The 24,783-nt window shown below is 35.0% G+C and overlaps 1 protein-coding gene across 1 annotated transcript; it reads right to left on the reverse strand.

Annotated features, from left to right (window-relative positions):
• Positions 1-6,923: 6,923 nt before the first annotated feature.
• On the reverse strand, positions 6,924-9,483 carry LOC149551254 (uncharacterized). Its single transcript, XM_089786819.1, has 2 exons — positions 8,870-9,483; positions 6,924-8,105 (listed from the first exon to the last, which is right to left on the reverse strand). The coding sequence occupies exon 2, from the start codon at positions 8,091-8,093 to the stop codon at positions 7,308-7,310; it is 786 nt and encodes a 261-aa protein (XP_089642945.1). The 5' UTR covers positions 8,094-8,105; positions 8,870-9,483; the 3' UTR covers positions 6,924-7,307.
• Between the last annotated feature and the right edge of the window lie 15,300 nt (positions 9,484-24,783).

Raw genomic sequence — 24,783 nt, forward strand, 5'->3', positions numbered from 1 at the left:
GAATAAACAAATCTAGTGAAATAATTCTTTGTGTTTGTACATTCCTTAAGTTGCCTCTGCACATGGTTAGTTTTCAGGGTAAAGCATTCCTTTAACAGTGATAATTTCTTTATGGTTCTTTCCTTCCTCAACTAGAGTAATCTCAACTCATCATGAATATTGTTGATTCTTTCTTCTAGATATGTTATTTGTGCATTTAGATTTTGGAATTCATCCACAATGCTCTTCATTTCAACTTTCTTTTCCTTGATTTTTTTTTTAATGTCTTTTATGTACTCAAATGATACAGTGCATTTTCCATATAGATCTTTTAGTTTTCCACAAACTTTTTCCCAACTGTGGATATTGTTTACAATCTTACAACCTACATATATGATTAAACTAAAAATTAAACATAAGAGTAACATGATGCAACTCATAACACCATTATTTGTTAACTAGGGAAACCTTGGCCAAGGGAAAACCTCGGTGGAGATGGTACCCACAAAATGATCCACTAATCAAAAGTATACTGTGAAAAATATTAACTTCATTAGGAGTCTATTACATCTATATAGCATGTATGTGTCCTTTTTAGAAGCATCAACCCTATTAGGAGTTGGTATTACAATTAAAAAAGTAGCAAAATTAGCCCATTGCTCAAACATACATATACAATAGGTACAATGTTTACACAAAAGGTATAGATACAAAAACCTTTCTGACTATGTTGATATCTTCAATAGATGATTTGTACTTTGTATCTCTCTTCACAAAACTGATCATGTAATTGTACAATACCATACTATCATTAGGTTTAGATTTATATTGATCATACAAAGTGCACATTATAACAATATAAAATTATATTACAATGCCACACCTTTTACAAACAAAAAGTGTCTTCCTTTATACCCAATTGCTTAACCAATCGGCCTTCAATACCTTGCACATTATGAAAAACATGAAATTTCTTTTTTCTAAGTGAAATTTAACATCTAGGATGTTGTCCCAACCTTGTTAAGTCATTTTTTTTGGTAAGCCAAAACAATCCCTTAACCAAAATGTTGTTTCTCTGTTACCTTCTTTGTTTTGCCTATATAATATGTACTTGTATAACTTGCCATAACTTTGTCCGTACAATGAATATTCTTAAGCACTCTTAGAAACATGTTTATTACATCATATACTTGCTTCCCTCAACCAAACATAACCTCAATTGATTCTAGTAAACCACACCAAAGCAAAATGTATGACTATTCACTATTTTCTTGAATTATACTTATACAACTTTCCAAGTCCAAGTATCCAAAACTTAATATATTATTTTTCCTTCTTCATAGTAGTTATATGTTTCCATAAATGACAACTCTATATCATCCTTACATATTCTCCTATACAAATTTCCAACAATCTTCCCCTTTGACATTGATGACAACATGTGGAAAAATTGGCTAAGTCCCCAAAATTTCAAAATTTGTGAAGTTCTTCATATGGCCAAAACAAAATTTGCAAAATTAGGATCATTTTATATATTTACCATGTTTATATACTTTACTCCCTCTTTCACTATATGTTATCCTACTTATAACAAAGTATACAATTTTCCTTAATACTCTCCTTGTTTGACATCAATGGAAAGGGTGAGACAAAATCTACATACATATCAAAATTTTATTACCTTTTCTTCTTCATCAAGTTTGTTGACCATTAATGAGTACCATTCAATCTCCAAAGTTCCTCCTCAAACTAGTGAATTTCTTTTGTCTTGTGTGTCTTTGATTACTTTTGATATGTTGATTAGTGCCCATAAGCCATAGGATGCCAATTCTACTGCATTTAGATCAGAATAGACAAATCTAGTGAAAGAATCCTTTGTGTTTATACACTCCTTAAGTTGCTCTGCACATGGTCAATTTTTAGGGTAAAGTGTTCCCTTAATAGTGAGAATTTCTTTATGGTTCTTTCCTTCCTCAACTCAGGTAATCTCAGCTTATCATGTATAGTGTTGATTCTTTCTTCCATATTTGTTATCCATGCATTTGAATTTTAGAATTCATCCACAATGCTCTTCAATTCAATTTTATTCTCCTTGATTTCCTTTTTAATGTCTTTTAAGTTTTATGTACTCAAATGATAAAGTGCATTTTTTATATAGGTCTTTACCTTCTTCTAGACATTTCCTCAATACCTTGATACAAGTATCAATAAGTGATAAGTCACCAATGATATTTTTGCAACAATGCCAAATAAGTTAACATCATGTGTAGCCTAAGCTTTTGGTGCTATAACTTCTACCAATGTTGAGAATTTCTTATCAAATTCCTCTATGGTCTTTTCTCCTCTGTTCTCTATATTTGGCTTGTCCACTTGTATTTAAACAATATCTTGCATCTTCTTTGTCATCTTATCTAGTGTGCCCAAGACATTCTTGCCCATCTTTCTTGATTCTTCTGCAAGCTTGCCAAGTGAAAATGGTGTTACTTGTAGATACTTTTGTATGTCCATGTTACCCTCAAACATTTTGGTAAAATCATGTGATTAGTGCTTCAAGAGGGGATCTCGAAGTACTAGCTTGTGTAGATTCAACTGCCTTAATAGGTGCTTTTACTACTGCTATTTTCCTTCCAAACATTGGTCCTTATTGTTCTAGTGGCTATGATGACTAAATATCCATCTGATTACTCTGTGCTTTCTCTTTTTCTTTATGTTCTTCCTCTTTATTTTTCTCTTATTTCTCTGTCTATACTATTATCTTCCTTTCTTATTCTCTTCCTATCTTCTTCAGAGAGATGGTTCTTTTTGTAGTTTCTTTAATAATGTTTGACTAATTAGTAGTATATTAAAACTTTTTGCTCATCAATGTAGGTACCAAAGATAATTCTATAGGTGCTATCTGACTGTGCATAATAGTAGAATCTTGTTTTCTCTTCTTATCTTCTTCATCCTCTAAACTGGTGTAATCCACAATATGGATTGTCTCCAAATTGCTAACTTATTGATCTTTTTGTTCTATAGAGGGGTCAAATTTAACACTAGCAAAGAGATCTTCACTAGTATGGATAGTGATAATAGATCCCCCTATGATCATGGTGTCATCTTCCACTTTTAGTGTACCATATGTTTCTATTGCAGTGTCATCATATGGTTCATCTTCTATTACTATTGTTGCTACTAAAGTAGACTCTATCATAAGCTTTATTACTACCTCCTTTGTCTCTTTAATACTTCATCACATACATCTCCCATTAACAATATTGATCTTCTTTTGTTTCTCAGTAATGGTGCAATTTTTTTCAAGATTTCTTCTTTTTCTTCATCATTCCTAATATCAAAATTTCCTGACTGCGTATTTTCTTATTTTCTTGTCCTCTTCCTTGGTTATAGGCTTTTCTCAATCAATTTGTTATATAAGTCTTGTGGAATGTTCCCATATATATGCACAAATAATTGTTTAAAGTCTATACATATATGTGATGATTGCATTCTCCAATTGCCTCTTCTGCAAAGGATCATATAAATCATAGCATTTATTTGAATGGGTTAGATCTTGATCTATGATTATCTTCTAGTTCATCCTGCCAATTTCAGGTTTCCAATTTTTTCTCTTCTTTTCTCTACTCTCTATTTCCTGTGACTGTGGCTGTGACTAAGGTAGGGTAATCTGCCTTCTTGTCTTTCTTGGTGTATTTTATTTCTTTGTTGCAGTCTTCTTTCCCTCATAGGTCATTAAAGCTTTTGGTTTCTTTTTGGGCCCTGGACTAACATGACCATTTCCTTAATCCTTTTTGATATTTTAGGTGAAATTTCTTTCTTTTTCTCTTCCTCCTTTTCCTACTTAACAAGTGCAAGTGTCTCTGAAGCTGTGGTTCTTGTAGATCTTCTTGACATTGTGGGTGAACTTATAGCTATTACATCCACTTCTTTTTCTAACTCTACTTCAATTGTTGTAGGAATAGCACTAATTGGTGCTACTGCGGTGGGTGTTACCGATGGTGGACTACTTGGTGCAACAGATAGAGGTTGCACTAGCAAAATGTCGCTTCAAAATCTCACATAGGTTAACTTCAATTTTGTTAATACACATTTTAAATGCAACATAATGAACCCTGCAATGACTTCATCCTCTTTAGAGCTTGAACTCATCTTGTAGGCTAATATTTTGTATACAAATCTCACATCATCTTGCTCAATCAAGTTCAACATCATGCCTCTGCCATTCCATTTAGTTTTAATGTTTGCTAGCACTATTTTTCTTCACATTTTTCCATTGATTGGAATTTTACCCTTGTTGCTAAGGCACGTCACTTCATGTATTATGTCACCTGTGATGTCAACAACTTGATCTCCCAACCAAAATTTGTTGCGTGTTCTGCTTAAGACGATTCTAGCCCATTCCTCATTATCGAATTCATGACAGAATATATATTGTCCAATCTTGAGTTGATCTAGGTGGTTGTATTCATCCTTTAAACTTTTTCTTGTTTGTAAATCTTTTTAAATTCCTCATAAATATCACTATCTCCCAGGGTTTCAAACTTGCAGTATATGTAAGATTGTACATCCTCCACAATTACTAATATGTCCAAAATTTGTGAGAATGCCCCATCAGGGTCATCTCCTAATTGTGTTATTGGTCCTCTTAAACTTATATTTGATAACCCATAAAGTTGATAAGAGCTTATTGTTGTGAAAGCTTAGAGACACTATTAACATATGTACATGTAAATACAACATATTTTACATTTTGGTCAACTTGCATTTACTGATAATTATAAATATAAAGTTCAAAAAATAAATAAACTAAAAGTGAATATTTTGATGCAACTTGTCTTGCATCAAAAATGCAAATTTATGTATAAGAGTTCAAATTCATTGGTCAAATATACCTTTCCTAGTGAACTAACCTATTCATATGGGTGCATGTGCAATTTTCAATAGTCTATTTAAAACTTTAAACAGCTAAAATATAAAAGACAATAATTGAAACAGCAATAAATGAATCTCTTCCTTTAAAGTTAAATAAATATATAAGAAAAAGAATGAGCGAGACATCTATTTGAGTGTCTTTATCTATAGTAATTTATAATTATAATTATATGAAGTAAAAGGAAGGAAAAGGTTCCTTAAAGGTTAAGAATGTTCTTTTCTAGTTGGAAAGCCCGCGCGAGTTTTTATTATTTATTATTTGTTTAAAACAGCGCGAGAAATAAAGGTTGGCACGTAATTTGAAAACCCAAGAAAATTTTGTTTTTATTGCATATAATAAGCAGTTTCCCAGTGCTTTCAAATTGAATTTCGTGTTTGCAAGGTGGTATCTGATGACAAATCAAGCTATTAATGATTTAAAAAGAATATGTATATACTATGAAATCTTTTAATTGAATCTCCAGAGTCCAAAGAGCAATCCCTCCAAGAAAAAGAAGAAAGCTCCAAAATCATCTAATTATTTACAACGAAATGTTTGTCATGGCATCTACAGCAACAAAAATATTCTTGGGATTTCTAAAGTTGTTTCTCGTTGAACTTTCAAAAGAATTCGAGTTAGAGAGCCTCCTGAATTAAAGTGCCCATTAAATATCAGTATTTCTCTAAAGTTCCTTTGTTATTGTAAAGTAAAATGTTTCAAAGTGGGTACTTACATTTTTAATAGATAATTCTTTTAATAATTCTTTTGTTCGTCAATTTGCTGATGGATCACTGTGTGTGATCAGAAATGTTGATGCTAAAAATTTAGACACAATCAAATTCTAGGAAAACTAATGGATTGTGGAAATCAAATGACGCTAAGATAATTCTTTTGATAATATCATATTTCTACAATTTATTTTTAAGATAATTTTATTTTTTAATTATTTGATTGTGTATGTTTTTTAGTATCAAAGTGTTCTATCATTCTTCTTTCTTTACTATCTTTCTCTCTTATAGTGATGGCTTATTGGGAAAAATTGATGTTAGAAAACATACGCAGTCGAATCCAACAAAGCAAATTATATTACATAGTTCTTTACTTATAACAGAATAGAAGATTTTTAACATTTATGAATATATAAATAATCTATGAAACAGTAGATTCTCTTTTCTTACTTGTAATTCTGATAATAAATTCTAACAATATAATTCTGAATGTTGATAATCTTCAATGAAAGGGATTTTACAGATGATATGAAGAATATAAAAGATTTTATTAATTGAATTGTAATGGATAAATGAATAGAATAGAAGATTTTTAACATAAGAGATTTTCTTTTCTTAAAGAGCATGTAGTGTGATTCCAAACGTTGAAAGTAAAAATTTCAACACAATCTAATTGAAAAGCTAAGCACCATAACTTTCTTTTCGTGTTCTAGATATGTCCTATAAAATATGATCTAAAATCTTAATACCAAATCTAATCTAAAAATCAATGAATTTATATAAGTACACAACAAATGGAATGGATTGTCCAATTCTATTATAGATCATAAGAATGTAGTCCCAAATAAATAGAAAATTATGCTTCTCTTATGCTATTTATAATTCTAATACTAGAATGTAAGAATGTGATCCTCAATGCTGATAAAACAATTGGGTATTCATACGGATAGATTCTGCTATTAATAACATGAATAGAATAAAAGATTTTTTAGTTTAAAAATTAATGAAAATCTAGAAAAGAACAGAATCTCATCTTAAAATAAATCATAAAATACTTGTACAATTTTTTTCACAAAATCTAATCTAAAAATTTTCAAACACACAAATAGATCCCATACAGATATGCATCAAATGGATGGATGATCCAATCCTATTAAAAACGAGTTTATTCTTAATTTCCCCCATTAAAATGCTCCAGGAACAAAACTCAGCCATAAAGACCAGGATCTCTTAATTGAATGATCCAATCCCATTGTTTTTCTCGTCGCCAATTAAACACAGATGGAAGGGAAAGAATGAAATCCAAGTACAGAAATTTTCTTTTATTGGCAAAATTTCCAAATTTTGGATGGCCCTGCCCTCCACAGTGCATTGACAATTACAGGCACTAAAAAAATGAGCAAAAAGCTGCAATTCTACTTTTTGGCACACTCCTTCCAATGGGCATCAATTTTTTTCACTGGTTGCTTATCCATCCCTCTCGATTCTTAAATTAATAGTAATAATAAATAAGTTGTACATTGCATACGTCATGAACCAGGAGCCTGGCGTCCATGGAAAACCATGAAGAAAAGCTTAGAAAACTGATAAACCACCCAAATTCAAACTGAAATTCATGGGGCTCGTGCATACACACATTGGAATAAATAAAGAAAGTAGACACAATCGATAAATAGAAAAACAGACAACATCTACCGATGAAGAAGACTCTGTGAGAGCTCAATGTCCCATGCCCTAGAGTGGATGAACGCCAATGGCGGCTGCTGATGCTGCTTGGGAATTGGGCGGGCAGCTTGGGCAGCAGCATTCATCAGTTGTTTTCGAGGCACGGCAATGTGGGCATCAACGGTGGCACAAGCCCTCATGCAAGAATACCCCTGCCCCTGATGCTGCCCCTGCCCCTGTTCATGGCTGCCATGGCGCCTGCCCCTGCCCACTCGGGCATCATTCATGCCCTGACGAGTGCAAGCCACAAGGGCCGTCACAAATGGATCATCTGATTTCTTGTTTGCCCGCCTGATTCCCCGGCGGGCAAGCAAAGATCGGCGGGCTTCTTCCTCTGCCCCTTTGGGTTGCTCTGATGAAGGGGGCAGAGGAAGATCAAGCTCACGGGCAGCACTGGGATCCCCTGGCTTCTGCTTGGGCACTCCTGGTCTGTCCTCCCATGAGAATGGAATGGCCGCTTGTGAGGCAGTGGCTGAGTTGCAGGGCGACCACAATGGCGAGCTCAGTGAGGAGGAAGAGGAATTGGAAGATAGGCTCGAGCTTCTCTTATGGCGGCCTGATCCAGAGGTGTAAATCAGGGCATAATTGCAGTTAAAGGTCTCTGTCTCCATGCCCAGAAGGTTCATGTTGCCCTCCTCTGCATTTGCATCGTCTGGGAGTGACAGCGTAGTGAGACTGAGCCTCCGCCTGTGACTGATCCTTAATGACTCTGCTCCCACTCCAGTCCTCTGCTTGAAATCTGTAGCATTCATTGCAGAGAATGACTGCGAACAGATTAAGAAATATTATTTATTTATATTCAATTTATCATATATGAATGATACTGCAAGAACTTGCAGAGAATATCCAGTACAGCAGGCTTATGATTGATACTGGAATAGCTTGCAGAGACTGATCCAAGACAACTATGAGGCAGGCTTATGCTTGATACTGGAAGAGCTTGCAGAGACTGATGTAAGACAACTGTTAGCACGAGATCCTTAGTGGGAAAGCTTTTCTCTGAGTTTGCAACAGTTCTGCCCACCACTTTAGAACAAATCCATGATTGCAAGGGAGACCCAAAACAAATGATCCAAAAAGTAGTTGGTAGGTTCAGCTGACAGGGCAAGGTAACAGAGTTAAAGGAAGGAATTACAGCTTGGGCTAGGTGAGCAATACCTCCAATTAGGAAACTAATGGGGGATGCATTGAAATTACAAGCAATGAAGGTGATAAACGCGGTTTGACTATGTAGTTAGGTTAATGATTCTATTGTTGATCTATATGCTTGTAAATGTAAACCCACCGACAAATAGTAAAAAAATGCTCAAGCATGGATCGTGATATATTCATTCATCTGACCTTGGAAAGAGCAATAACTATGCTTTCCAGCTAGGCTAGGGTTTGCAAAATTGACATTACTATAGAAGAAAAAGTGTTCCCGCGTAAGGCGAAGATTCTAGGAGAAAAAAAATGGCTTGAGGCAAACAGCTGTGTAAGGCGAGACAAGTAAATGCAAGCAAGCTGAGATGCTGACTGAAATACTTACAATTTCTGGCTCAGATTTGGTGTAAACTCTATCTAGAGCACCTTATGACCACCTTGAGCAACCAATGAAACCCTCAGCTGAAAACCCCCCCATGAACAACAACAGACTCCATAATGTTTCCTCTTTCTGATGATGGATCACATATCAATGGCCGTGATCCCCAATGTCTAAAGAAAAACACTCACAATTTCATCCAAAAGCTTGCTCAATGGAAGAACCCACCATGGAAAACAGAGCCCACAATTGCAAACCAGAGGAAGCATGAACTAGTGATGGCAGATTGCGCTACCCAATTCAAATGGAAAAGATGATCTAATCCTACAGAACTCATCGGAAGCACCTATCCTCCATACAAAATGTACTGCCAATCGAATTTCAAAAACTCCAAAACACAATGGATTTCTCAGAAATTTTCAGACATTTGTTCTTCATGATCTACACATTTGATGATCCAAAACAGCGAAAAATTGAAAAGAAGAGGGGGAAGAGACATGAACTATGACTGGAAGATTCCAGAGAACCCAATTCTACCGATCTCTGGCACACTTTTTCATTCACAACCCCATGAATTACACGATCTGATTACCAATAAGAACATTCATGGCAGAAAATGTGGGGCTTGTTGCGGGAATCATTGTAATTATAGCGGACAATGGAGGTGCTGTTCTTGAGCTCCAACTTCCTCCGGACATGGAGTATGCGTGAGGGGGACGGGAGGAGTGAGTGTATTATCTAACATGGCTTACGATTTTCATGTCTGTACGATCACTAATAATCAATGAAAGTATTGGCGTGGGTACGAAGAAAAGGGGGCGGGCATTTTATGTCTTCCATGGGCTTCGAAACAATCATGTCCATGGCATGCATTGCAATTTGCCTACCAGCTACTGTTGGATGAGTCATTTAAAAATTGAAGATTAGGTGGTCTATGGGCAATTTTTTTTAAATGGAAGAGTTGACCATGATTAGGAAATTTCCAAAGAAAAGGAATTTTAATGATATAATACAGAGGGCGATGCTGTTATCTTGACCTGTTACAATTTGATATTGCATGCATTCTTTATGGGGGAAGAAGATGTTGTACGGCGTCGGTTGTGAAATCTATTTATTTTTTACCAAAGAAATGTTTTAAATTTCCTATTTTGGGGGGACTGTGATGGTTTTAGATTGTTGATGTTAGTAGAGTAGTCAAACTCATGATAGATTTGGGCATATCAGGGGTTGAAATGTTATGTATGTTATCATTTTTAATGAAATAAGGGGTTGAAATGTTATGTATGTTGTGATTTTTAATGAAATAAGGTATACATTATTAAGAAATCTGGATATTAGATCATTAAGTTTAAAAAAAGAAATAGAAATAGACTAAGATTTGTTTTCAAATATTGTATTGTTAAAGTGATTGTGGAACTATGTGTAGTTTAAGTGATCAATCATTCAAAACATTACATCTTTCAAGTAGTTAGATAGTAAAGGTTGAAATGTCAACAATACATGATAGATACTTACAATTTGACTTGAAGCTAATCCAACATCTACTAAATCCCCTCCTTCTAGAGTGAGTTCCCAACTTAGATCTATTACTGGTTCATTATGTTCTTCCTAGGCTATATGTTGTTGATCATCAAGTTCATCCTAAAAAGATGATATAGTCAAAGTAAGGCATGGGAATTTGCCTTGCCTAGCTTATAAAGTGAAATTGTTGAGAAGATGCGAGTGGAGGAAAAATGATCCGATTCGGCACGAGTACCTTGTAAAGTGGCGAGCACAATGGGGAGAGCTACTTTGTAGAAAGATAATTCCCAAGTGAATCAGGGCATGGCCATAGAGATTATCATGCAATTTAATAGGGTCATAGAATGCATCAAGGAAAATAAATATGTAAACCAAAATGCGCAAGTTTATCGGGATGGTGTATGATAGATATGCCACTTCCATTTCTAGTGAATGAGATAATTACATGGAGAGGTAAGAGGACAATTTAGTAGGCCTCTTGTCCTTCATAGAATGTACAAATCAAGTATTTATACAAATGATCAACCAAACTCATGGGTATGCTAGGAAATGTTAGATTGTTTGGGGCATTGACTATAAAAGAAAAAGTCCCTATTGTGTTAGTTCTATTACATAGGCATGTGGTTTGAACACCATCATGTGCCATTTTGGTATGGTGACAATTCAATAGTCATAATTTATGTTATAGAAATTGTCAAGTGACATTTGTGCATTGGAGCATAACAAGAAGATATGGATGCTCCAAATGTCAAATATGTATGATCCAACTATAAACAAACAAAGGTTGGATGTCTATTCATATAGTTTATGAGTCTATCTTATAGTATGAATGTTTGGTATGCAATTTTGCCAGTAATAGGGAATGTCTAGATAAGTGGTGCAAGAACGTTACTAAAGATGACGAGTCACACACCTCATGAGATAATGTAGAGGTTGTAGAGGTTAATGTCTACATTCTTTATGCCAAGTTATAGGTGTTGGCATGATGATTTGATCAAGTTATGATATCATAGATAAAGACTACTTAGTTTATTGTGTGACATTGTCACAATGTCACGGAGTTCGAGATTGTGCAAGTACATATGATGAAACCTTTAGTTGCACAGTTGGGAATGTGCCACAGACATAACAATGTGTCTTGAATTCAGAGGGTTTGTGATTTTGATAATTTGTGAGATAGTTACAAATATTTTACTGGGGTATAATAGTGTTCTTGTGGGGTAGCAATTAATACTGGTAAATCCAAAAATTATGACGCATTTGATTATTTGTTTGAGCTTCATGACCTCTTAGGATGATCTAGAATTATGTGTCTATTGAGTTGGCAATTTACATTAATCGAGGCAACCAAGAAAAATGAATTTGACCAAGATTTTTTATGTTCTAGATCAACATGTTAAAGGAAGATGATAAAATAGTTTATAAGAGATCAATAAAATTTTTAGGGTTATATTTATGATCTCAAGATGTTTGAGATGGATCTAAGAGATGTTTAGATAACACACACGATTCCTCATGGTTGATTTTGGCATTAAGAGATGAATGTTTTATGGATTAGGTTTTGCCAACCACTTCTTGATAAATATGGTAGTTTAGGTTTTGAATTTGTGGTTGCGCAAGTGAAGGTTTATTGTAGATGCTAATGATTTCTTTTAGAGCATGTTTGCAAATTGACTAAAGGTTGAATTTCTTGTCTAATTGTGTCCTAAATAATTACAATAAAGGTGTTGGCAATATAGTTAAGTAGGACAGGTTAGAGTTGTCATTTATGGAAACATATATCTCACAATGAGAAGGCATAGTGTCAGGAAAGTATTTCATAGTTAGACATAAAAAATTGTCTAAGTATTAGATAGTTTCACTAATAGCACATGAACAATTTTGTTGTGTATGGATAACACAATGACAATTGCCATGTGCATGATTAAGGACAGATAGAACAGAGTGTCATGATGACGTTTGCAAGTGTGCAAGTTTGTACGGACTGTACAAAAGGAGTCATGCAATCACCAGGAAAGGTAGTAAACAAAGAACATCCGAGCATATCAGTAAATCAGGGATAACTTTAAGAAACCCCCCTTTGGAAAAATGTATAAAATTTTGGTGAATCAAACATTAGTTTAGGGGAAAATAATTAATTTCTATTAGCGAACTAATGTTTTTGAGTAGGAAAATATTTAATTTTATTGGCAATTTTATTTCAACTATATGAAAATTCTATAAAATTTGTTGGTCTCAGAATGGTTTTAACATTTGAGTGTCAACACACTTAACCAATTCTCAAAGTTAATGTTGACTATAATATAGAAGTTGAGCTATAGTGTATGTCGAGCCAAAGAATTCAATAGGTGCTAAGTGAACTTTAGGTGCCGAGCAATCTTTAGGTTCCAAGTGAAGTTCAAGTGTCGAGCAAAGTATAGGTGTCGAGTCACTATGGATGCCGAGTGGAATAGCATTACTATATGTGTCGAGCATCAACAACTAGTATGTGCCGAGTAACACAGAATTAACGTATGAGTTTGTGCCTTCACAAACTCAGATGTAAACCATTTTTGGAGCCACATGGGATGAATCTTGAAGGATCTTGTAGATAAGAACAAATCTTTTGCATTACCTATGCAATCAACATGCAACCAATAAGAAAAATGGAGAAGATATGCAACCAATAGGAAAAGTGCAAGAAATGAGTGGGAAATGAAGAATGAATATGGATCGTAGATTCATAACTAACCCTAAGTCTTCAAAATCTTTAAAAGAAGGACAATACCCCATTGTATGTGTAGATGAGAGAAGTGTATGGGTGAACTATAGCGAAATTCAGAGGGGGGTTTAAAAGACTTAGTGAAGAACAGAGTAGCAGTGCAGAATCCAGTTGATGAAGAATAGAGTATTAGAACTTTGAAGAGTGACATATCAGATCAAGCAAGGACTAGAGTGACTGAGTAGAACAAGGATCTGGAATCAACAATTGAAGATTGCAAAGCTATCAGGTCAAAGTTTTCTAATACTCTCTAGCAATTGTATTAGATATGAAAATCCTATGGACTTAGGTTGGCCTAGCAACCATTTATAAATCTTTTAACAGGGTGGCATTCCAAATAAATGTACAAAAGTCCTTTAACCAAGCCTACTTTTAGTAGGGTAGTGAAATCCTTTAACTAGGTCACTTTTAACAGTGTAAAGTCTTTAACATGACAGGCCTTTCACAGGGTAGACCATTGGAAGTGGTCAAACATTGTAACCTTGAACAGTTACACATTGTTGTAGTGATATTTTGTTGGTGTCATCCCCACCCCAATTTTACCTTCTTATTTTGGAGGGTTTCTGGTTTACCAAATTTGTGTGTTGTCTATTTTCATGCATGTCTTTATTTTCATGTTTATTAGATAAATTAGATGCATGCAAATGGTTTTAGTTAAAGGAATTTGAAAAGGTTAAAGTTAATTACTTCTGATTCACACACCCCCCCCTCTCAGAAGTAAATCTTCCCACTTGATAATTCCAACAATTGGTATCAGGGCCAAGTTCTCACAAGTAGAAGCCTTACAACTTGGAGAAACGATATGGAAATGGAAGTCTACAAACTTGGGAAGATCATAGAGAATTAGGATATTGACATACAACTTGCTTTACATGCTTTGGAAGAAGCTAGAGGAGAACCGAAGAAATCCTTAAAAGGAAGAAGAGGGATTGCCATAGCTGAGAATGACACATAGTACAAGGAGATTGAAACCTCAAATCTGTTTTCAAATGGAGATTCCAAAGAATTTGATGCAACAATAGCAGACCTGATAGAGAAGGATAGAGCTCAAGTAGAAGAAATTAGAATACTCAAGATTGAACAAGAATCGCAAGCCACGATGCTTTGTGAGGTAATTAAACAGAAGAAAAGAGCCATTGAAGACAAGGCTATGCTAGAAGAAGACAAGAGAAACCTTGCCAACAGATTGGAAGAAAAGTCAATTGAGCTTGCAAGAATCTTAAACATGCAGCTGGACACCCTAAGTCAAATGATGAATGCACATCATGAACTAAATGTCAAGGACAGTGAGATCTCTACAATGAAGTTGCAAAATGAACAACTACAAAATGACTTGAAAAGAGAAAAGGGGATTGTAGAAAGCTTCAACAAACCCAATGAGGCTATCAAGTACTTTGAGAAACTACTAAAATCACCAAGGGCTAGTAATGTTACTTTAGGACTAGGTTACATTAGCATTGAACAAGGAGAGTCCTCCAAAACTGTAGAAGAAATGAGTAACAAAGGTAAGAACACTAAACCTACTTGTCATTTCTATGGGAAAAAGGGACATACTTCTAATGTATGCAGAAGCAAGAATGCCCATCATCATGACAAGCCTAAGAATGCAAGTTATTGTCATAAGTACAAAAAGCAAGGACATCAAGCACATAACTGCAGGACTAGGACTATCAGAACACCAAAATTTGAAGGTCACTGCTATAACTGCAAGAAGTATGGACATAGAGCTTTTGAGTGCAGATCAAAGCCTATGTGGACAACAAATTAGGCAAGAAGGGAAGGTAACCATGGTCATCACTAGAATTGGGATAACAACACCATGTATAACTGCTATTACTATCAAGAATATGGACACATTCTTGAAAACTGCATAAGGACACATTTTAGAGGGAACTATAGCAGATGGTTGAACCAAACCACATGCTTTAGTTGCTTGAAGACTAGTCATATCAATAGGAATTTCTCAACAAAGTCAAAGGCACCCAACTCAAAGAATGACAGAGGTAAAGAGAAGGTAGATGTTGAACACATCAGAGGAGAAATGAACAAGACATGGAAGAAGAAGGATGGGAGTAGCACATCAAATGAAGGGATCACTTCACCTAACAGGTCAAGTGGTCACACTTCATCAAACTAAGCAAGAGAAGGCATAAGAGACTGATTTACAAAGTTTCATCATGCATCAGTTCCTAGAAAAGAAAGTATTGAAAAAGAATAGATCAACATGAACAAAGATGCAAAGTTAAAAATTAAAGAAATCACAAGTATTACCGAGTTGTCCTTAGAAGTCGAGTAAAAATCCAGTAAAAGCCAAGTTGATTGTTAAGACTATAAGAGTCGAATGATTGGTAGAAGCCGAGTTGGTAGAGGAAGCTGAGTAAAGAGGAAAATCTAGTTGAAGCCAAGCAACAAATACTCCAGTGGAAGCCGGGTGGTGAAAAAATGATGGAAGCTGAGTAATGTAGAATCCTTTAGGAGTTGAGTGGACAGTTGTAAATGTACCGAGCATTACATGCGATGAAAATAGGGTATAATATAGTATTTTCATTCATTTTTCCTCATCGAGAATAAAGAGCAAAGACGAGAAAGAGCATAGTGCGAATTGAAAGCAAAGAATACAACGTATAAGAAGATTTCAACAACATTCCAAGCACGATTCCACCAATTTCAAGGTATTTATGACTGTGTTGAGCTATGCAGTTTCATGTTTTCTTTGTGTTGAAACCCTAGATTGTGTAAAATGGCATCTAGTTCTAGAAAAGCTTAAGAGAAGGAATCATTTGAGGTCCAATAAGTATCAAAAGAGGTCAGACAACCCGATTTTCGTCCAATCCTAGAGGTTGCATACAAAAACAACCTAGTAGGAGCCTTTTTCCATCATACCTCCAAAGGTTGTAATGGTTCAAGATGTAAGAAAAATGTTATAACTGCAAGATAGGAGCCATAGGTGACATGGAAATGATGGAGGCATATGAGAAATTGTGTGAAAACAGAGTGTTGAAAGAAGAGTACAAAAGTGTTGAGAGGAAGGGTTTAACACATGCCCTAGAATTCCCCACTATTTTCAAGACAAAATGGATTAGACTAGTGTTGAGCTGAATGCATGATGGTAATTTATGGTTGGAGGATGGTCCTATCAAGATCACAAAGAGAATTACACATAGAGCGACAAGGTACCCAACCCTAGATCGGCCAAAGACTCTTAGGAATGATGCCAAGGAGGCGATTGAGAAAAACACAGGTGTAAAGTGGAATAAGAGAGGGATGACAATTGACACTATCCAAGACCCTCTAGTTGATTTTGTTCTTAGGGTTATATCACACAAATTTTATCAATCTAGCAGACTCAACAACGTGCCTTATATTGTAGTAGATGTTGGATACAAACTAGTGAAGAAGGATCATACATATGATCTTGTAGAGCTACAACTACAATAGATCAATGAAAATCTAGCAGTCATCAGAAGAACAAAGGGAGTATAATGTAAATTTGGTGCTATTTTGATATGTATTTTCTTTTATGTTCAGAATGAATTCCCTTCTTTTGGTAAAGTGGCATGGAAGAATGATAGGTCAATCATAGCTCAAGTCAATGAATACATAGAGTAGATGGGAGCCAATTTTGAGAACTTGATGACTAGTTATTTTGAGGATTTTAAGAAATCAATGAAGCAGAGGCTCAAAATTCTAGTTTCTTTAGTAGAGAAACATGTAAATGAAGTTTGTTTTCCTGTAGATATTGATTACACATACATACAAGCGGCCATACCAAGAGTGAGATGGTTGAGACCTCTTGGGTATGAGATAAATATAGATGAGGAATCAACAACAATAATTTCTTTATTAGCAGAGGAAATTGACAAGGATGCACCACATTTTGGAACATATGACATGGTGAGATCCAAAGTGGATATGGAGTTGAAAACTGCCTCCACTTTGAAGGAAAAGGACAAGCTTGTTAAGAAGTTGAAAGCCAAATTTGGGGAAGGAACTATAGAAGAAGTAGAGGAAGAAGGTGAAGATACTGAGGGTGATGAAGAAGAGCAAGATAAAGGGCCACTTTCCCTAACATAAGGTATGGGAGAAGATATAGATGAAGAGGAAGGTGCCAAGCAAGAAGCACCAAAGGCTGAGCCAAAGAAGAGGAAATCTCAGAAGCAGCCAATTGCACAGCCCAAAGGGAAGAAGAAGAAACCTACAAAGCTAAGCCAAGCTAAGCCAACTACAAGAGCAGACACTAGGGCTACAACCCAAGGAGCAAGAAAAAAAGAGGCAACAAAACAAGGAGGACCTGCAGAGCAGAAAAAGAGAAGAAAGTATGTTGTACATCTAGAATCAGACAAGGAGAGAATAGAGTCTGATGAAGATCAATTTAGATTGGTAAGACACCTTGCCACATCTAAATTAGGAAACATTTGCAATAATATTAGAGATAATGCAGATTTATCTGGTCTAAAGACCATATATTTTAATAAGTTGTCAAAAGAACAACAAAGCATAGTAGAAGAGTCTATCTACACTATGATGGCTAAGTTCAAGACCGCTCCACTTGAACTAGACAATTCAATGCCTAAGGAGCTAAGCTCACTAGTTGAAAATAAGTGGCATTACTGTCTCAAAATGGAGAAAGAAATAAGAAAGTATGCATTGACTCATGTAATGCTAGACCTTACTAAAGGTCAAATAAGAAAGGCTAATAAGAAGCATGGGAGCAAATTTGCACCCAAATACAGAGCCTTCAATATTTAGCAAAATCAAATTGAAGATGTCCAAAAATCTACACAAATGTGGAAACTAATATATGGTTTGACAACTGTAAATGAAGGGCAGGAAGACTCATTTGAGGGTAGAAATGAAGAAGAAGAAGAAGAAGATAATGAGAAAGAAGATGAAAGAGAGGAAGGAAAAGATGAAGGAGAGAAAGAAACAGAAAAAGAGATAGTGGAGGAGACACATGGTGAAAGGGTAATAGTTGAAGAGCAATAGGAAGAACAGAGTGTCCAAGAAACCCAACTGCTACCACCAAGTCCTCCACACACAACACCTGCATATACAGTAATTGTACAAGATGTTCTTGACACTTCAACTCAGAACATCAATCCTTTAACTGCAGAGGATCTTAAGATGATCCTTCACCAATCCACTTTACAAACATAGCTTTGCATAAATCCAGTTCTGGTGAGTGTTGATGAGTTGCAGAAAGCTATAGCAAAAATAACTAGGGAGAAGGATAGCATACAAGAATAATCTTCACAACCTCCCACAGCTACAAAAAATCAACCCAAAGAGCAAGAAGAACAAGACAAAATTGCTAAGGTTGATTCTACAATAAAGGTAACAACAACTGTTGAGGAGCCACCAAAGGAACAAATAGGATAAGATGTTCCTGTAGCACAAACCCAAGGTGCACCTCCTCAAATTGTCATCATTGATAATGGCAGTAGACAAGAGGACAAAGAAGTAGAGAAAACCCCTAAGGAGCAGGAGGCAATACAAACACTGGTAAACTTGCCTACCTCAGGGACTCCTAATAAGAAGCTGAGCACTGATGCAATACCATTGCAAATTTTAGCACCAAGCTTGAGCTCTACAAAGGTTGCAAGGGTACTTCACTATGGAGACCCTGGACTTGATGAAGAAATACTCATACCCAGCTATGACTCAAGAACCATGAACTTACAACTAGAAAAATGAAGTACAAGAGGCATTAGAAAGGAGGAAGAGACAAGAGATACTCAAAATTGAGTATAGGCAAAAGCAAGCACTAGTGGAGATTAAGGACATATTTCTTGATGCATTTAGCTTGCAAGTACTTGATGAAAACTAGCCCATCATGGAGCAATTATCCAACATTGTGGACTAGGTACAAAATGAGGAGTTAGAAACTAATGTCAAATTATTAGAATGGTCAAAAAAGAAATTTTAGATGAAAGTAAACGAGAAGATATCAAGTGAAATAACACTCTCACAAGTTGAATTGGCAAAGAAAATTGAAAAAGTGAAGAAAGTACTTGAGAATGTATTCTCATTGTACACCAAGTTGTGTGACTTATCATACTTCACACAAGAAACAAGCCAAAGGATATTGAGCTTGGAGTGAAATCTAAATATTTCCAACACTCAGCTACCAAAAGATCCAGCTCAGAGTGAGAAGCATTTTGCAACTACGCTTCACACACAGAAGGAATTAGCTATATTGACAGCTGAAGAGGCCAATATTAAGGCCAAAGTGATGCAGATTCAATCCTCCATAACTCCACATTTGGAAATACTCCATAAGGAGTAGGCCTATGTAGAAAATTTTCTAAAGAAAGATCCAAATCTTTCTACTTTAGAAGGCCTTGTTCATCTTGTAGCAAAGACAACCATCCAACACAAGTCATTGAAGATAGCTTTAGATAATTGGGATGCTTCTCTCAAGATGATTATGGAGGTAAATCAAACTTTTTTGGCAAAGTATTCTATTTATCCTTAGGACCCTTTGACATAAGTGTCAAAAAGGGGGAGAATAAGAATATTCATTCATTATTTATTGCATCTAATAAAAGGGGGAGAATATACTTATGGGGGAGTATAATTCATTGAATGGGGAGATGTGAATAAGAATGGTTACATAATACATTCTTTGATGGAAGTAACAAAGAATATCCAAAGGGGAAGATATTCATATTCATATTTTTGAGGAAGTAATAAAGCCAAAAAGATGCAAAACTACAAGGAGAGTGAAAAGGGAATAGATACAGAGTACAAGATTCAAAAATAGGGTACACAAATACATACAAAGGTAGATAAGGCAAAGAATATCAGATACATCAACATGAGACATATTCAGCACAAGAATTTTGGTTAGAGGAATGGAAATGGTACATTAGCTCAAAGGGAGTTACAAAATTTTGAATAAATTTTTTGAAGTCTTGTATATATGCCAAATAGAATATGTAGTATATTCATAGAGATCAGATTTATAATGTTTAGTTAAGTGTTTTTGCCACTCATGTCAAAAGGGGAGATTGTTGGTCTCAAAATGGTTTTGACATTTGAGTGTCAACACACTTAACCAATTCTCAAAGTTAATGTCGAGTATAATACAAAAGCCAAGCTACAATGTATGCTGAACCAGAGAATTCAATAGGTGCTGAGAGAACTTTAGGTGCCGAGCAATCTTTAGGTGCCAAGTGAAGTTCAAGTGCCGAGCAAAGTATAGGTGCTGAGTCACTATGGATGCCGAATGGAACATAATTACTATAGGAGCCGAGTGAGCTAGTTTTGCTATATGTGTCAAGCATCAGCAACTAGTATGTGCCGAGTAACACAGAATCAACATATGAGATTATGCCTTCACAAACTCAGATGTAAACCATTTTTGGAGTTGACATGGGATGAATCTCGAAGGATCTTGTAGATAAGAACAAATCTTTTGCATTACCTATGCAATCAACATACAACCAATAAGAAAAATGGAGAAGGCATGCAACTAATAGGAAAAGTGCAAGAAATGAGTGGGAAATGAAGAATGAATATGGATCATAGATTCATACCTAACCCTAAGTCTTTGAAATCTTTAAAAGGAGGAAAATACCCCATTGTATGTGTGGATGAGAGAAGTGTATGGGTGAACTATAGAGAAATTCAGAGGGGAGTTTAAAAGACTTAGTGAAGAACAGAGCAACAGTGTAGAATCTAGTTGATGAAGAACAGAGTATTAGAACTTTTAAGAGTGACATATCAAATCAAGCAAGGATCAGAGTGATTGAGTAGAACAAGGAAATGGAATCAGCAATTGAAGATTACAAAGCTATCAGGTCAAAGTTTTCTAATACTCTCTAGCAATTGTATTAGATATGAAAATCCTATGGAATTAGGTTGGCCTAGCAACTATTTGTAAATCCTTTAACAGGGTGGCATTCCAAGTGAATGTACAAAAGTCCTTTAACTAGGCCTACTTTTAGTAGGGTAGTGAAATCCTTTAACTAGGTCACTTTTAACAGAGTATAAAGTCTTTAACAAGACTGGCCTTTCATAGTGCAGACCATTGGAAGTGGTCAATAATTGTAACCTTGAACAATTACACATTGCTACAGTGATATTTTGTGGGTGTCATCCCCACCCTAGTTTTATCTTCTCATTTTGGAGGGTTTCTGGGTTACCAAATTTGCGTGTTATCTATTTTCGTTTATGTCTTTATTTTTATGTTTATTAGATAAATTAGATGCATGTGAATGGTTTTAGTTAAAGGAATTTAAAAGGTTAAAGTTAGTTACTTCTGATTCAACCCCCCCTCTCAGAAGTAAATCTTGCCACTTGATAATTCCAACAAAATCCTCACGAATCTTTGTTACTGATGAAAATCATGGGCACAAGTACACATACCTAGAAACTGTTATTTTATTATTATTATTATATGGATCCTAAATCATTATCAAACTTGAAGGTTAACTTTTTCCCACATTATTATTATAGTTACCCTCCAAATTACTGAATGGTGGTATGAAGGCACCATCCCTAATATTTATAATTGATGGAGGATCTTAAATTAATGTCCTAAATCCTATTTTGGGTCAAAATTTTAAAAGGATACCAAGTTTTAAAGAAAGTCCCAAAAGCAAAGGCACATGTTCCCAATCAAATCTATTTTGGGCCAAAGTGAGAAAGGATAAGAAGTTTCATGGAAAGTCTCTAGAATAGAGACACATGCCAAATCTATATACTTAACCTATAACCTAACTTAAATTTTTACAAACTATTGGTTAATATGACATTGATTATGATAAGAATTAGAAATTATAGGAGAATATATGTAATAAATTTATCGTATGGAAAAAGTAGATTGCACTAGCGAAATCATTACTAAAATAAAAATACTTCTGTATTATTATTGGTGATTGGCCAAAGCATGGCACCTAATTTTTGTAAAGTGTAGGTGACATGGCCACTCCAAAAGTGCAAAAAAAAAGCCAAATTTGGGGTCCCTAATGAGTGAGATTAGCCAATTGGTGAATATTAGCCATTAAAGTTATTGTTGTAGTAAATTGGTAATTAAGGGTTAAGGAATTATTTTGACTACACAAAGCTTTATATAGTTTGAAGCAAGCACCAAGAGCATGGTATGAAAGGCTTCATAATTATCTTGTGAAGATTAGATTTGAGAGGACTGATGATAACAACAATCTGTACTTGAAGATAGAGAAAGGCAAAGATGTTTTACTATCTAAATTTTTTGTTGATATAATCATATTTGGAGGTCAAGATACTTTATGTAAAGCTTTTGCAAATGAAATAAAGAAAGAATTTTAAATGTCTATGTTTGGAGAGATCGAGTTCTTTGTGGATTTGCAAGTAAATTAAATGAAATATGGTATATACATCACTCAGTCAAAATATGTAAACGAGATATTGAAAACTTTTGGATTGGAAGATTCCAAGCTAGTCAACATACCTATGTTGATGGGACATAAATTGTCAAAGAATGATGATTTAGCTGAGGTAAATCAAATATTGTACAAGTCTATGATTGACAAATTACAATATGTAGTACACAAAAGACCTAATATTTCATTATCTATTGGGATAGTTGCAAGATTCTCTGCTAATCCTAGGGAGAATCATTTGATGGTTGTTAAGAGAATAATGAAATATCTAAAAGGAACAAAAGACTATGGTCTATACTATAAGAAAAATGAGAAAGTTGAATTGAGAGTCTATACTAATGCTGATTGGGCTAGAATATTGATGATAGAAAGAGCACCAGTGGAGAAGAATTTTTCTTAGGAAAAAAAAACTACATGTCTTAATCTACTGTTGAAGCTGAATATGTTGCTGATGTAGTAAATTGTACAAACATTGTATGGATCAAACAACTACTCAAAGGTATGAAGGAGGAAATCACTGAACCTGTGATACTTTATTGTGATAATACAAGTTCTATAAATATATCAAAGAATCTTGTGATGCATACAAAGACTAAGCACATTCCAATCAATTATCATTACTTGAGAGAGTTAGTTCAAGGTAAAGAGGTGATCTGGAATATGTTAACACAAAAGAGAAAATAGTTGATATCTTCACAAAAACATTACCTAAGGATGCTCATGAGTATCTAAGAGGTAAAATAGGGGTGATACCCCTATCCAAGGCTATTTCAGAAGTATGAGAAGTGCCTTGCATCAAACAAGATGATTGACATATGTTATATATTGATGCAGTGGATCTTACTTTAGAAGCTGCCTAAAGTAATCAGAGAGTTGGAGCTACAAATTAGTCACAAGTTAGGTGATATAGGGAGGAAAATAGAAATAAAGGGAGAAATCCAACAATCCAGAGAGGGAGATTATAGAAGATATAGATAGAAGAGACATGAGATATCTACATAGAGGGAGATAGTGCTAAGGGAGATATAAGAAGTGATCAAGAGGGAGTCATAAGGATGAATTGATTGTCTATTGTTTAGAACAAAATTTTGTAACCTATTTAGAAGATGAAAGTTACTGATAGAGGGAGATATTTCAATACAAGGAATATTTTCTTTTTGGTATTATTTTTGGTTGTACTGATTAAGTTTGGTTTTCCCAATGCCAAAGAGGGAGATTGTTGAAAATAGGTTGATACAAGTATGAGAATGTGTTTCAATCATTGATGTCAAACCTACTACTTGCTGGTAAGACAATTGCTTAGATGATTTGAGTACTATCATTTGTTTGATTGATGAAGAGGATTTGAACAAATGAGGTAACAATAACATCCAGAGGAAATGTTGAGTTGTGATATGGAAAAGGAGTACAAAGATCAGTTAAGATAGTGATATTATAGTACATTGATTATTTGCTTAAGGTTTAAAAGGATGGATACACTGATTAAGTTTAGAAGAACAAGTAAAATGAATTGTGTCTGCCAAGCTTAAAAATTCGCATAGTAGGTGCCAAGCAAAGTTAGTGTAAGTCGAATAGAAATTTAGTTGGAGTTGAGAAAAGTCAAATTTCAATGTATGTCGAGTGATACAGTGTTAGCTGAGTAAAATTTAGTTGATGTTGAGCACTAGTAAACTTTAGTTCATGCCGAGTGATTTGATAGTGGATGCCAACCACCACAGTATGTGTCGAGCATCAGAAGTAAGTTAATGCCAAGTGACAATATTATGAGAAAGATCATGAATTCGATGAATCTTAGCTGACAAGTTTGATTTCTTGGATTGTGTGAACCATGTGGAAGATAAGCTTGATGAGTTTGTGGTATAGAATTCAAGATGAACCATTTTGAGGCAAATTCAAAGAGGATTGAAGGAGAAGTTTCTAGAAGGGAATAAATGAAAAGATGGGTAAATTCATTAAAACCTACCTAATTCAACCTAACCCTAAAATGAATGATAGAGGATGAACGATAAAGATATCTTAATTTTCTATTTATAGAGTTGGTTGGTCAGAAGCAAGGGTTGTCATGTGTGAGAACCTAGGGAAGACAAGGAGTCTAAGGTATTGCTTCATTCAGTGACCAAAGAGAAGAGATTGCTATTGGCAAGAAAAACAAGAAGGATTAAGGGTATAGATGCTTGAAGGGTGAACAAGCTATCAGAGCTAAAGTGTATTAAAGCCAAGAAAAATAGAGGACTAAAGCAAAGATTTGTAATTTGCAAGTGTTTTGTAAG

The sequence above is a fragment of the Cupressus sempervirens genome, chromosome 6, assembly GCF_028749045.1.
Source record: "Cupressus sempervirens isolate cs-2001-9-10 chromosome 6, ASM2874904v1, whole genome shotgun sequence".
NCBI classification, from domain to species: Eukaryota; Viridiplantae; Streptophyta; class Pinopsida; order Cupressales; family Cupressaceae; genus Cupressus; species Cupressus sempervirens.

Coding starts and splice junctions, on each gene's coding strand:
- LOC149551254 (XM_089786819.1), bottom strand. CDS start 8,093: ATGAATGCTACAGATTTCAAGCAGAGGACTGGAGTGGGAGCAGAGTCA.